At 62.6% G+C, this 12,076-nt stretch overlaps 1 protein-coding gene across 1 annotated transcript; it reads right to left on the bottom strand.

Moving 5' to 3' along the window:
- Positions 1-2,802: 2,802 nt before the first annotated feature.
- Positions 2,803-11,812, bottom strand: SPACA6 (sperm acrosome associated 6). The gene is made up of 12 exons (XM_040978223.1): positions 11,770-11,812; positions 11,564-11,710; positions 11,058-11,199; positions 10,138-10,385; positions 9,392-9,469; positions 4,647-4,715; positions 4,249-4,272; positions 3,936-4,013; positions 3,707-3,816; positions 3,274-3,430; positions 2,977-3,187; positions 2,803-2,836 (listed from the first exon to the last, which is right to left on the bottom strand). Exons 1-12 carry the CDS (start codon positions 11,810-11,812, stop codon positions 2,803-2,805), a joined length of 1,341 nt encoding a protein of 446 aa, XP_040834157.1.
- Positions 11,813-12,076: the final 264 nt, after the last annotated feature.

The following is a 12,076-nucleotide window of genomic DNA, read 5'->3' as shown; positions in this document are numbered from 1 at the left end:
ATTTGGGGAGTGAACCAGTGGATGGAAGATATTTCTCCGTCTCTCCTTTTCTCTGTAAATCTGCCCTTCAAATACATTTTCAAAAACGCTAAACTGTCCCCAAGAATAACCACTATCACGTGGCACTGCTGTGATTTTTTTTCCCCGGCATTCACTGATTCAAGCAGCAAAAACGCTTGCCAAGTACCTGCTGAATCCCACATCCCCTGCCAGCTTTCCAGGAGAGCCACACGGCTCTGTGCCGAGTAAGGCTGTCACCCAGAACCAGGGACACCCAAACATATGCTTCTAGCCTGCTGCTGACACACAGCAACACCAGCTGACTACGCACCCCCCAAGACTGCAAATCCAGCTCCCCAGCTGTGCTGGGCACCTGGCATGGCTTCAAGGCCACAGGCAACAGGTGCAGCCACCCTGGAACGGCCATTCCAGAACACTGCCGTGGGGCAGGGGCTCAGGCGGCTGCTGCCATCACACCTCACCTTCTCTCTCTCACACCCAGCCTTCCCTTCCACGGGCAAACCCCTCACCCCCAGCTTCAGGGCAGAAGGGGGGTGAGTGAGCGCTCTGCACTGTCCCTGCCCCCACACTGCCCCCGTGAGCAGCATTACCTGCAGGACCCAAACACGGACTCCTGTTCCCACCCAGGTCCCCTATGGGCTGTGAACTGCTCAGCCACCGCCTCTGGCTGAACCACGGCCTTCTCTGGCTCAAAGCTCGTCCCTGCACTCAGCTGCCAGTGGCCGGCAGCCCAAGCATCTGCCCTCCTGTCCTGTCTCCCACCTCTGTTCCCTGCCTTCACTGTCTGCCTATATCCCCTACAGTGTTGCACTGCCACCTGGAGATGTTTTTTTGTTGGCCTGGCACACTTTTTAAGATTTGTTTTTATTTAAAAGGCATATTTACAGAGAAAAGGAGAGAGAGATGCCTTCCAGCTCACTTTCCAAATGGCTGCAATAGCTGGTGCTGTGCCAATCCGAAGCCAGGAGCCAGGAGCTTCCTCTAGCTTTCCCACGTGGGTGCAGGGTCCCAAGGCTTTGGGCCGTCCTCCACTACTTTCCCAGGCCACAGGCAGGGAGCTGGATGGGAAGCGGGACTGCCGGGATTAGAACTGGCACCTGTACAGGACGGTGGTGCTTGCAGGCAGAGGATTAGCCCGTTGAGCCACCACTCTGACCCCAACCCTGGCATATTCTTAACACCCATTAACACCTTCTTATCCAAGTCTTGATTCCAGCACCAGCCATCCTGGGGGCACCCCTGTCCTTCCCTGCCTGCACTGAGTCACACCGCACTGATGTGCAGCTTCCCTCTCTCCCGGCTTCCTTGCTCTGCCTCTGTCACAGTAAGAGACCTGTGTCTGTAGTCTCCTGCCCGGTTCCTTAAGCCCGAGGGGATGTGGAGGTGCCGGCAGCACCCCCTGCCATGGAGCACCTGGCAGCGCCTTGGTGGAGGGGCTGGTCGGCAGCAGCACGAAGCCATGGTGGGAAGCTTCAACCTCGCTGCCTCATTCCTGAGTGTCAGGGGAGGAAGGTGACGGTGATGTGTGTGGGCACGCACACACACACACACACACACACACACACACACACACTACGCCTTAGGCATTGGATAACTTCTGGATTCCCATTTCCCGGAGGGTGGTTCACCCTACCTGCCAGGGAACAGAAGCCCCCTGCCCTGGGGGTCCTTCCCGACCTTGTCCTGGTGTCTCTTCACATGTCTAGCACCTGCCACCTTATAAAGACCTTTGTGATAAGGCAGCGAACATGAGCAAGGGTTTCTAAGACTCGTGAGTCACGGGGGGACCCCCAGCTCTGTCACCAAGTCTTCTTCCCTTGGGGCCCCCACACGACGTGTGCCTGGCAGCTGAAGCCAGGGCACTGGGCACTGTTGCAGATCCAAGCCCAGGCTACACGGGACTGTCAGACAGGCAGCCGCAAGAGGGAGACGGGCAGGTGAGCTGGGGGCTGAGCCCGAGGCAGGGCCTTGAGGTTCAAGCGAGGCCACGTCAGGTAGGAGGAACAGCACAGAAGAGAATGGCCATGGGACTGAGGTTTGTAGGTTCAAAGTACTACCCCCCCCAAAAAAACAAGGGGGAGTCCAGCAGAGCCGGCCAAGCAGCAGGGAGGCTGAGCGGGAGGTGGAGCCGGAGAAGTCGCCACGGGCCCGCCTCACCCGAGTCGCCGCGGGGATGAACGGAGTCCCTAATTGTGTTGGCTGCTCAGGGGAAATCATAATTGAATTATGATTTATGAAAACATTCTAGGCAGGAAACAGCATCTGCCAGGACCCTGGAGAGGGGGAGACGGGGCCAAAGAAGCCACAAGGCAGCAAGATCCGAGAGGACAGCGCAGGGCCCTGGGCCAGCACGCGTCACAAACCACGGGGCCTGGGCTTTGGCAAGCCGCTGGGTCTTGTCCAGGACGCGAACAGAGCAGGGGGTACCCCCGCGTGAGCCAGGCGAGATTATTACCCCACAGGACAAGCTGCCCCAACGGAGATGGCAGTCAAGTGACAGGGCTCAGAGCGCTGGCTGGCTGGGCAGGTGGACGGCCATGGTGTTTCTGGACGCCTCGGGGAGGGGCAGGCCTCGGGGAGGGGCAGGCCTCGGGGTGGCAGGAGGTGCTTCCTGCAGGAGCGACGCTGGCAAGCCCCAGGGGCTCCCATCGGAGCCCTGGGTATGGCGACAGTTGCCACTGACCTGCTATCGTCTGCCCATTGGGAGACCACCTCCAAACACCAGTTAACACAAGCGTTTTATTTAGCGGTGGGAAAAGAAGGCGGGAGAAGATACCTCCGTCAGGGGTCGCTCAGGTACCACCGAAAGAACAGCCTGGGGGAGAGAAGCCGGTGTGCATGTGTGCAGGTGAGCCGGAGCGGGCACACAGGTCAGGCACGCGGGCCATTCAGCACACGCCCGCCCATCCTGCCCAGGACGCACGGGCCTGGGAAGGGTGAGCCGTGGGAACTCACCACGCCAGCAGGGTCGCGCTGGCTGATGCACAGGCTGCGGCTGCCGCCAGCAGACCCAGGTTGGTGCGGCTCAGGGTTCCCGGTCGCGCCAGCAGCTCGCCCAGGCTGGGCGTCCAGGGCTCGACAAGCTCGGTGTCCCGTGGCGCCCAGCGCATCACTTCCCGGAATGTGACCTGCAGCTCGGTCTCAGCGCGCGGGGTCGGGCCGGTCACTGCAGTGCGCAGGCAGCTCGTCAACCTGGCAGGCCGGATGGGCGCGGGCCCGCAACCCTTCCCAGCCCCGCTGCGCGTCCCTCACCATTGAGGAAGAAGTAGAGACGTGCCAGCAGGCGCTGGTCTTGCTTGATCACGCAGGAGAAGGTCCCGCTGTGCTTAGGCTGCACCGGCCGGATCCGCGCCAGGTATCCCCGGGCCCCGGGCACCTCTCGGAAGTAGTTCACGTCCTGGGTGCGGAGCTGTTGGATCGGTGGACAGGAGCGAGGCCAAGGGCTCGGACTGTCCCTCTTTCCGTTCTGGGCGTCCGCTGGTCTCCTACAGGCTGCGCCCCCAAACCGGTCCCTGCCCCACACTCCCTAAACCCCGGCACACCTGCCTTGAGCTCCGACCCTTTCTGCTTAAATCCGGGATCCCCAAGTTCACAAAGCCGGAATCAAAGCTGAGCGCCCCCAGGCTGCACCCCGCGCTCCTGTCCTCACCAGCCTTAGCAAAGCCCCACCCCACCCCGGACTCACACCTCCTCCTGCGAACAGCCAGGAATAAGAGATCTCCTCCTGGGGCAGCTGAAAGTTCACGACGCAAGAGAACACGGCCTGATCTCCGCGGGTCACCATCACTTCCTGAACTGAAGGCCGAGGCGGGTCACGCCAACTACCCCCCACACACATACACACATACCGTCCCCAGCCGGGCGCTTCCCTGGATCCCAGCATCACTCAGGGCGGAGGTTCAGGCCCCTGGCACCTGGGCAGTCAAGCGGGAGGTTGCAGCTGCGCGAGTAGCACCCGCGGCAGCGGAAAAGCCGGGCCAGGTCCTGGAGTCCTGCGGGGCAGCAGCACAGGGGTTGCTGGGGGGACCCTGCCAGGTTCTCGGGGTGGAGGTTGGGGCAGGGGCAGACACCCGGTCCTGCCCTCCCTGTGCTCACTGGCCGCCTCACACATCTTCCCGCCCTACGCGACTCCTATTGGTTTGCACGGGCTCCAGGACCCGCTTCCCCGACTCCGCGCTCCCCCACCTCCCTTTCCTGTGCAATCCTGATTTTGGAATGAGTCCTCACCGCAGGGAGGGATGCAGGCCTGAGCTAGAGGAGAAAGAGGAAGGACCCGTTATCACTGCCTTGCAAGTGCCACAGGGACCCTACCTGAACCTGGCCAGGTGATGCGGGTGGGGCCAGATGCATCCCCGGGAGGGTGGGTGGACCTGACGCAGGCTGCTTGCCCACCATTTACAGGGGTGGGCAGGCTCAGAGGGCGAGGCGCAGATGGTGGGAGATGCAGGTAGCAGAGAGAGGCTGGCCCAGGTGAGAGTCCACCAGTAACGGCCCACCTGGGCCAGAGAGGGGTCCTACATGGTGAGCGCAGAGAGGTCCACGCTTGTCCACCCAGCATTTCTGCAGCTGAGGCAAGGGCTTTTGATCGCACCAGTGTGGCTGCGAGCAGGTGGAATCTGCCTTACCTGGTTTAATCTGTGAAATGGCCATTTTCATTTTCCTAGCAGCATTGGCGAAGCCAACCTTGTAGGACCCTGGAGAGGGAGAAGGTACTGAGGTCCTGACTCGTCAAGGCGCCCCTGCCCAGCACCTCTCCACTCTGTCCTGCCAAGGCCACTGTGCCCTGCTCCCTTCCCCCTGCCCCGTTTCTCTGATGCAAAGTTCTCTCTGCATCTATCTTGGGTGGCCCAGGTCTCCTCCTGTTAAGAGGCCAAGGATCGCCCTCCCTAGTGCCCCAGGGCCTTTGCACATGCTGACAGGTCCCAGGGCATCCTCCTCTTTTGGAGTTTCACCCCTCAGGGCTCCCTTGGTTTTTCCATCACCACAGATCCCATCCCATTTGCGGAGTGCTCCACCGCCTCACGTGTGGTTCCTAGCAGTTTGTCACACCACGTGTAAGCCCTAGCATCTGTGTCCCAAGCACGTCTTTCTCAGAGCCCAGGGGAAAGCCCCGGAGCTTCCAAAGCCTCGCCCGGAGCGGCTCTGGCCTCGTGGCTGAGGCGGCTCCAGCTCAGCCGCCCGCACTCCACGTCACAGCGCCCGGGCCTCGCGTCCGCCACCGGCACTGACTAGACACAGCCCCTGGGCGGCAGTGGGTATGGCTCGAGGGAGGGGGAGGCTTTGTCCGCCTCTTGTTTAAAAAATATTAAATTTAGAAAAAAAACAGTGTCCAATAAATATGTGAAGAATGGATCCAGTGCAGTGGCTCCCGGCCCCCGTTCATCCTTCAGGCATGTTCTGTTTGGCCTAGAAAGTGGGATGACTGTGTTGCCAACAGTCACCGTTTGGGAAACTTGAAGAAAATGCTTGGCATTCTTTCTGGGGGAAAGAATAAAGATCAGAACTGCTGTTGCTCAGAGCGCATCCCAACACGGGGCATAATAAACTGTAATAAACCTCCCGTCATCTTTAAATGTTTTTTACTTGGAAGGTGGAGTCACCGAGCGAGGACAGAGATCTCCCACCCGCCGGTTCACGCCCCAAGCGGCTGCAATGGCTGGAACTGCATAGATCTGAAGCCAGGAGCCTCTTCCGGGTCTCCCCCGCGGGTGCAGGGTCCCAAGGCTTTGGGCCGTCCTCCACTGCTTTCCCAGGCCACAGGCAGGGAGCTGGATGAGCAGCTGGGATATGAACTGGTGCCCACAAGGGATGCTGGCATGGCTGCAGGTGGAGCCTTAGTCTGCTATCCCAGGGTGCCCTGAGCCACTGCCCTTTAAACAGGACACCCGCCCATGGCTTACGCCCACTGCCCAGGCTGTACCCTTGGTCCTCTCACCACCTTCTCCGTTCCTGGCTCTGCGTGCTGACCGTCACTACGGCATTCTCCAGCAGCACCTGCAGAGCACGTGGGACACCCGGGTGGAACTCACGGTGGGGAGGTTTCGGAGAAACGTGGGCGGGTGTCCTGGGCTGGTTGTGTCTGTGCACACTCAGTCTAGGAGGATCGCCATCCCATCTCCCTGCCTGACACCGGCTGCGTGTGACCAAGCTGGGGGCCAACCTCCACGCTCAGTCTGAACAGAAACCTCCAAAGGGAAGTGGTGCCATCTTAGGGGCCCAGATTCCCCTTTATCTAATGTGCTGCCTGGAGCTTGGTTCTGACGGCTGGAGCTGCAGCCGCCATGCTGGACCATGAGGACACCGTCTACTTTCCAGGACAATTGAACATAAAGTGGGGGGGGGGAGCACCAGTCTCCTCGGGCAAATGTCTCGGGCAGCTACGTCAAGACGTATTTTGTAGGGAGATGTAAACCGCCTTGCTTAAGCCACTCTGGGGTTGGTCCCTCAGTGATTTAAAGCCACAAATGAAAGCCAAGGGTGGCTGAAGCGACAACCATGAGAGACCCAGGCAGGAAGTGCTGAGGCCCGACAAGTGGCTTGAAATGGAGGGGTCAAGGGTTCAGACGCCTCTTCTTGGCCACACGGTGCAAGTGTGGTGGTCAGGAGGTGTGGTCGGAGAGGGGCCCAGAGGCCAGCACAGTGCAGGAACGCTCCATGGGTCATCGGTGGACCGACCCAAATGGCCCATGCAAAGGGGGTGAGGGACATACCAAATGTGATGGTGGGGGTGGCCTGTTTACAACAGAGCCACCAGAGCAGGCCGAAGGGTAACCCAGACACAGGGAAGTGGGCAGGTGACCATGTGGCCACTTGTGATGGCACGTGGTCGGGCAGTGCCGCCTGCATGCCTGCTACACGCGTGTCACATGAGGCGCTCGAAGGGAACCCAGAAACGGAACTCAATGTCTTTGGGCTCCCCGTCTTTTGGGGTGCGGCCAGTTCTTTCATGACACACACCCTTTCCCCCATGAGCTTTCCGAAGACCCCTGTGGGGCACGGCGCCATGAAGAAATGCTCTCTTCCTTCCGGTCCTTTGGGAACGAGCTGAAGTCCTTCTCTACAGAGGCTTTGAATTGCACTCAGATCCCTGGGCCCACAGCGCCGCGGGTTCCGGTCCAAGGCCGGTGCGTGAAGGCTGGAGGCTGCGTGTGGGCGTCTGGGTCACTGGGCGTGGGAAGGAGGCGAGGAGGGCATGTCGTCAGAGGGCAGGGGGTCACGGACAGTGTTACCGGTCGGAGTGCGAGGGCTGCCCGGCTCTCCTCCTGCTCCCTGGCTCGCCAAGGGCAGCCTCCACAGCTGCCAGACGCTGGGCTGCACTAAGCTTTTCTCCTCCAAAACGTTCCTCGTGGGGGGAAAACAACGCACAGAGGCCAATACGCCAGGGGGCGCTGCAGACGGTCGGTTGAGACTGGCCGAAGCCCAGCCTGGACCACACTGTGCCCCTGTGCCTGGGGTTTTTACTAACAATCCCTGTTACCTGCCACCACTAACGCCTCCACCTCCCTGGGCCCACCCACCCCAGCAGCCCCCATGCCTGGCCCTTTGTCTTCACAGACCCCTCCCAGGTCCTTCCTCCGCCCAGTCCCCCCACCGTCACCTCCAGGTCCCCAGAGCTGCGATGAGGACAGCCCACAGCAGGGGAATACAAGTGACAGTGGCCAGCCGGCAGACACAGCCCGTCTCACGCTGTAGGGCGAGCCCTGCCCCACGCAGCCACAACCCTGGTCCTCCCCATCCCCTGCCCTCAGCTCAGCTCCAGCCACATCTGGGCCCCCCACCCCGGCCAGCACCACCACAGCTGGCCCTGGCCACCTCTAGCCGTCCTCTCACTGGCCTCCCTGCTTCCGGCCAGACCCGTACCGCTTCCAGAAGGATCTTGTGGGACGCCTGCCTCTCCCTCTTGAGGCCCCACCCACCCCCACCTAAACAAGCACACAATGAGATCGTGCCAAGGGCCTCCGGCGGTGATTCCAGAAATGTGTTCTCGTGTGACCTGAGGATCGTGGCAAGTACGTCTCTCTTCCCACCCTGCCTCAGATCCACCACTGCTCAGAAGAAGGCTGAGCAACATGTGTTTTCACAAGTTCCAAAGACGGCCCAGTGTGACAGCCTAGTGACCAAAGTCCCCGCCTTGCATGTGCCAAGATCCCATGTGGGTGCCAGTTCGTGTCCGGCTGCTCCACTTCCCATCCAGCTCCCCGCCTGTGGCCTGGGAAAGCAGCTGAGGACGGCCCAGAGCCCTGGACCCATAAACCCACATGGACGACGCAGAAGAAGCACCTGGCTCTGGCCTTTAGCCTGGCACAGATGTGACCATCTGGGAAGTAAGACAGTAGATGGGAGATTTCTCTCTGTAACAGTCTTTCAAATCAATATTTTAACAATCTTAAAAATAAATAAATAAACAAACCAGCTAGCAGGAGGACTCCCCGGGTACGTGCGTGGCCCCCTCGCCTGCTCCAGGGCTTGGCTCACACGTGTTTCCTCAAAAGTCATCACCCCATTACCTTCCTGTTCCCCCTCTTCCTCCTGGGCACAGACCCCCAACGGACGCAGCAGCGGACCTACTGCGTGTGGCCGCTCTGTATCCCCAGCCAGCACCAGCCCCGGGGGCAGGCAGCCAGGTCACACTCGGTGGTCTCAGAGTCTCCCTCTGACCTCTCTGCCCGTTCCCGGGTCCCCCACATCCTCCGGTAGCACTGCCAGTCGCCCACGTCTCAGTTGAGCCCAGCACTGGGTGCCCCAGCTGCCCGCTGCACCTTCACCCCAGCCTCCACGACTTCCGGGCTGTCCTTGCTTCCCGGGCAAACAGCCTGTGCAGGGGAGAGGTCACTTCCTGGACTCCCGCAGCCCACCCTCGCCTCCCCAGCGCCTCTCTTTGGGCGGAGATACGGTCAATACCTTGCCCATCGGATCCCTGGCTGCCCCTGCATGGATGGCAACTTCTCCCACTTTGGAAGTCTCTGGCAACAAGCTGGCGAGCTCCTCCTGGACCCCAGGCCCGGCTGGTGCACCCTCGGCCGGACCTTCGGCCCCTCCCGCAGTCCCCTGCTACAGGGCTGCAGGAGCCAGTCCCCGTTCCCCTGGCCACACCGAGGCCCCTCTGCACGGCCGCGATCTGTCCTCAGCCACCACCTGAGGGACCACTCCACTCCTGTCCCTCCTGCCCCGCCTTGCAACGGCCTCACACCAAAATGCAGAGTGTTCGACCAGCCCAGGCACCTCGCCACTGCTGGCCTGTGCCCGGCTCTCTGGGCTCCCCCTCACCCCAGCCCCCACAGGGCCAAGTGACAGCACGGCCCAGCTCCCCAGTCGCCCTCTCCCGGCATCTGCCCACCTCAGGAGGGCGACCCCGGCCAGCACCACTCACCCCGGGAGGCAGCCAGCTCCTCCAGGGAGTGGGTCATCTGGGTGAAGGTGTCATGCAGGTGGCTTCTCTGACTGTAGTCTGGGGAGGGGCGGGGCACGGGCGTCACGCTCCATTGCCCATCCTCAGGGCCTGGGTCTCTATCCTGCAGGCTGGCCCTGCAGCCTCTGCCTGGCCTGTATCCTCTCTCCACACGCCCTCCTCGCCCCTCTCGTCCACCCCCCACCCCCCCCCCCGGGCTCTGTCTGCCTCCCTCCCCATCCCGCCAACACCCCAATCTTTCTTTCTGGGTCTCTACTCCCCAGGTCTCTATTCTCATTCATACAGTCTCTCTCCCTGCCCCTCCCCAACCTCCAGATCTCTATCTTCCTGTATCTACCCCCAGGGCCTCAATTTTCATTCTCTTGTGGACCTCTATTCCCCTGAGGGTCTCTGTCTAGGTCTCTCCCTCGCCCCCTCTCTCTCTCTCTCTGGGTCTCCCGCCCCCACCCCACCAGGTCTGTCCCCTGCTGGCTCTCTGGTCTGCCCCGCCCACGGCTCTGGGTCCCATCTTCCACCCCTCACCCCGCCAGGTCTGTCCCCCTCTCTCTCTCTCTGGGTCTCCCGCCTCTGGCTCTCTCTGCTGCTGGGCTTCTGTGCCGGGAGCTCCTCTGCCGTTCTGAGCCTCTCTTCCCTGTGGGTCTCCTCATCCCCAGCTCCCGCCCCTCTCTCTCCAGGTCTCCGGTGTCCCCAGGGCCCAGCATCCTCACCAAACTCCACATCCAGGAGCCCCTTGAAGGCGGCCGTGAAGGCCTCCTCACACTTCTCCTGCTCGGGGCCCAGCCTGCCCGTGAACATGTGGCAGATGCGCAGGCGCTGTGAGTAGCTGGTGAAGCACAGCAGGCAGGCCTGTGCAGCCGCGCCCAAGGCCACGAGTGCCAGCAGGGCCGGGACCACCAGGGTCATCCTGAGGCAGGGCAGTGTCTCCAGGAAAGAACTGATGGCCTTTATGAGGTCACTGCACAGTGGAGGCAGGGCCAGAGGTCAGAGGTCATGCTCCGGAGGGAGGAGGCGGGCGGGCTGGCCCCAGGTTTGCGGCTGGGCCGGACACCAGGCTCCCGAGAACCTCACCTGTGACCCTGGGTGTCCTCACAGGTTAAAGGGTCTCAGGGACCCGGAGGCCGGCAGTGCCGTGTCCAGGGGCCCAGCTGGACGGCAGTGCCATGTCCAGGGACCTGGTGGCTGGCAGTGCTGTGTCCAGGGGCCCTGCAGGCTGGCATTGCCGTGTCCAGGGGCCCTGCAGGCTGGCAGTGCCGTGTCCAGGGGCCCAGCAGGATGGCAGTGCTGTGTCCAGGGACCCTGCAGGCCTGGCTGGGCATGAGATGGAGAGCGGGACAGAGACTATCTGATTGCCAAGAGAGAGAACGAGGGGGACAGGAGGGCCGGAGACCGACACCGGCCACTGTGCTGAGTCCCTGGTGGCACGTGCCACGGACAGAGAGCCCGCCAAGACAGTCAGACACGGAAGACAGAACACATCCCGGGCGGGCACTGGGCCAGCTGCTCTCCGGGGTCCCCGCCGCCCCCGGGGTCCCCGCCGCCCCGTCCCGTGCAGGGCGCAGCCTGGGGAAAGCTAGGAGGCCGTATAGTGATCTCCGTGGGTGTCCTCCTCAACTATACAACCTCCTACCTCAGCCCGGGGGGCGCGGCGGGCGGTGGGCGGACGGGCAGGCGGGCCAGGAGGGCCGGGGGCTCCGAGCCGCGACCGTGAGCCCCCGACACAGACCCACAGACACGAGCTTGTGTGCGGCGAAGGCCCCGCAAGGTCGGTTCTACGGGTGGGTGCCAGGACCCAGGAGTCCGGGCCCCCGGCCCCCTCCTCCCCAAGGAACCCAGGGGCCCAGTGCCAGCCCCTCAATCAGACCTGGGGTCCAGTCCCTCCTCCCTCACACCCAGGGGTCCAGCCCCTCCTCCCTCACACCCAGGGGTCCAGCCCAGCCCCCCCTCCCTCACACCCAGGGGTCCAGCCCAGCCCCTCCTCCCTCACACCCAGGGGTCCAGCCCCTCCTCCCTCACACCCAGGGGTGCAGCCCAGCCCCTCCTCCCTTGCACCCAGGGGAGCAGCCAGGGACTTCCCTCCCCTGGGGCAGCACAGTGTGCCCTGGCCTCCTGGGCGCCAGCTGCCGTGAGCCTCACCTGTCTGGGAACCTGGCCACAGCGGGGGCCCCTCCCTGTCGGGCCACAGAAAGGGCAGGCCCAGAGCTCGGGCCAGCCGGGTGATGGTGACACCCTCCCCTCCCCGGGGCTCTGACCCAATCCCGGCCCAGCCCTGAGCATCGTCACCTGGGGGGGAGAGCAGGTGAGGCCACGGTGGCCTGCAGGAGGAGCGCCCCACCCCATGCAGCCGGCCTGGGCGCCTCGCCGGGGCAGCCTGAGCTGTCCCATGCCGGCCTGCAGCGCCCGCCCGCCCGCTCTCGGCCTTACCTGGCCTTTGCCTATTTCTGCTTCTTTCTCAGTTTGTCTGCCCTGCTTCCCGGCTGCCCCTGCCTGCCTCTCTCTCTCTCTCTCCATCGCCTGGGGCCTCGCCCCTCTCCCGCCTGCCCCTTCCCAAGGGAAGGTCTCTCTCCCCATCCTCCCCTTCTCCCTCTGCCTTTGTCTCTCCTTCCCTGACCTTCCGGGCCTCGCTCTCCCCTCACGCCGTCGCCCCGT

The sequence above is a fragment of the Ochotona curzoniae genome, unplaced genomic scaffold (genome assembly GCF_017591425.1).
Source record: "Ochotona curzoniae isolate NIBS_2020 unplaced genomic scaffold, NIBS_Ocur_1.0 contig_2861, whole genome shotgun sequence".
NCBI lineage: Eukaryota > Metazoa > Chordata > Mammalia > Lagomorpha > Ochotonidae > Ochotona > Ochotona curzoniae.
Note: the sequence above shows the minus strand (reverse complement) of the source record. Positions and strands in the feature narration are given on the sequence as shown.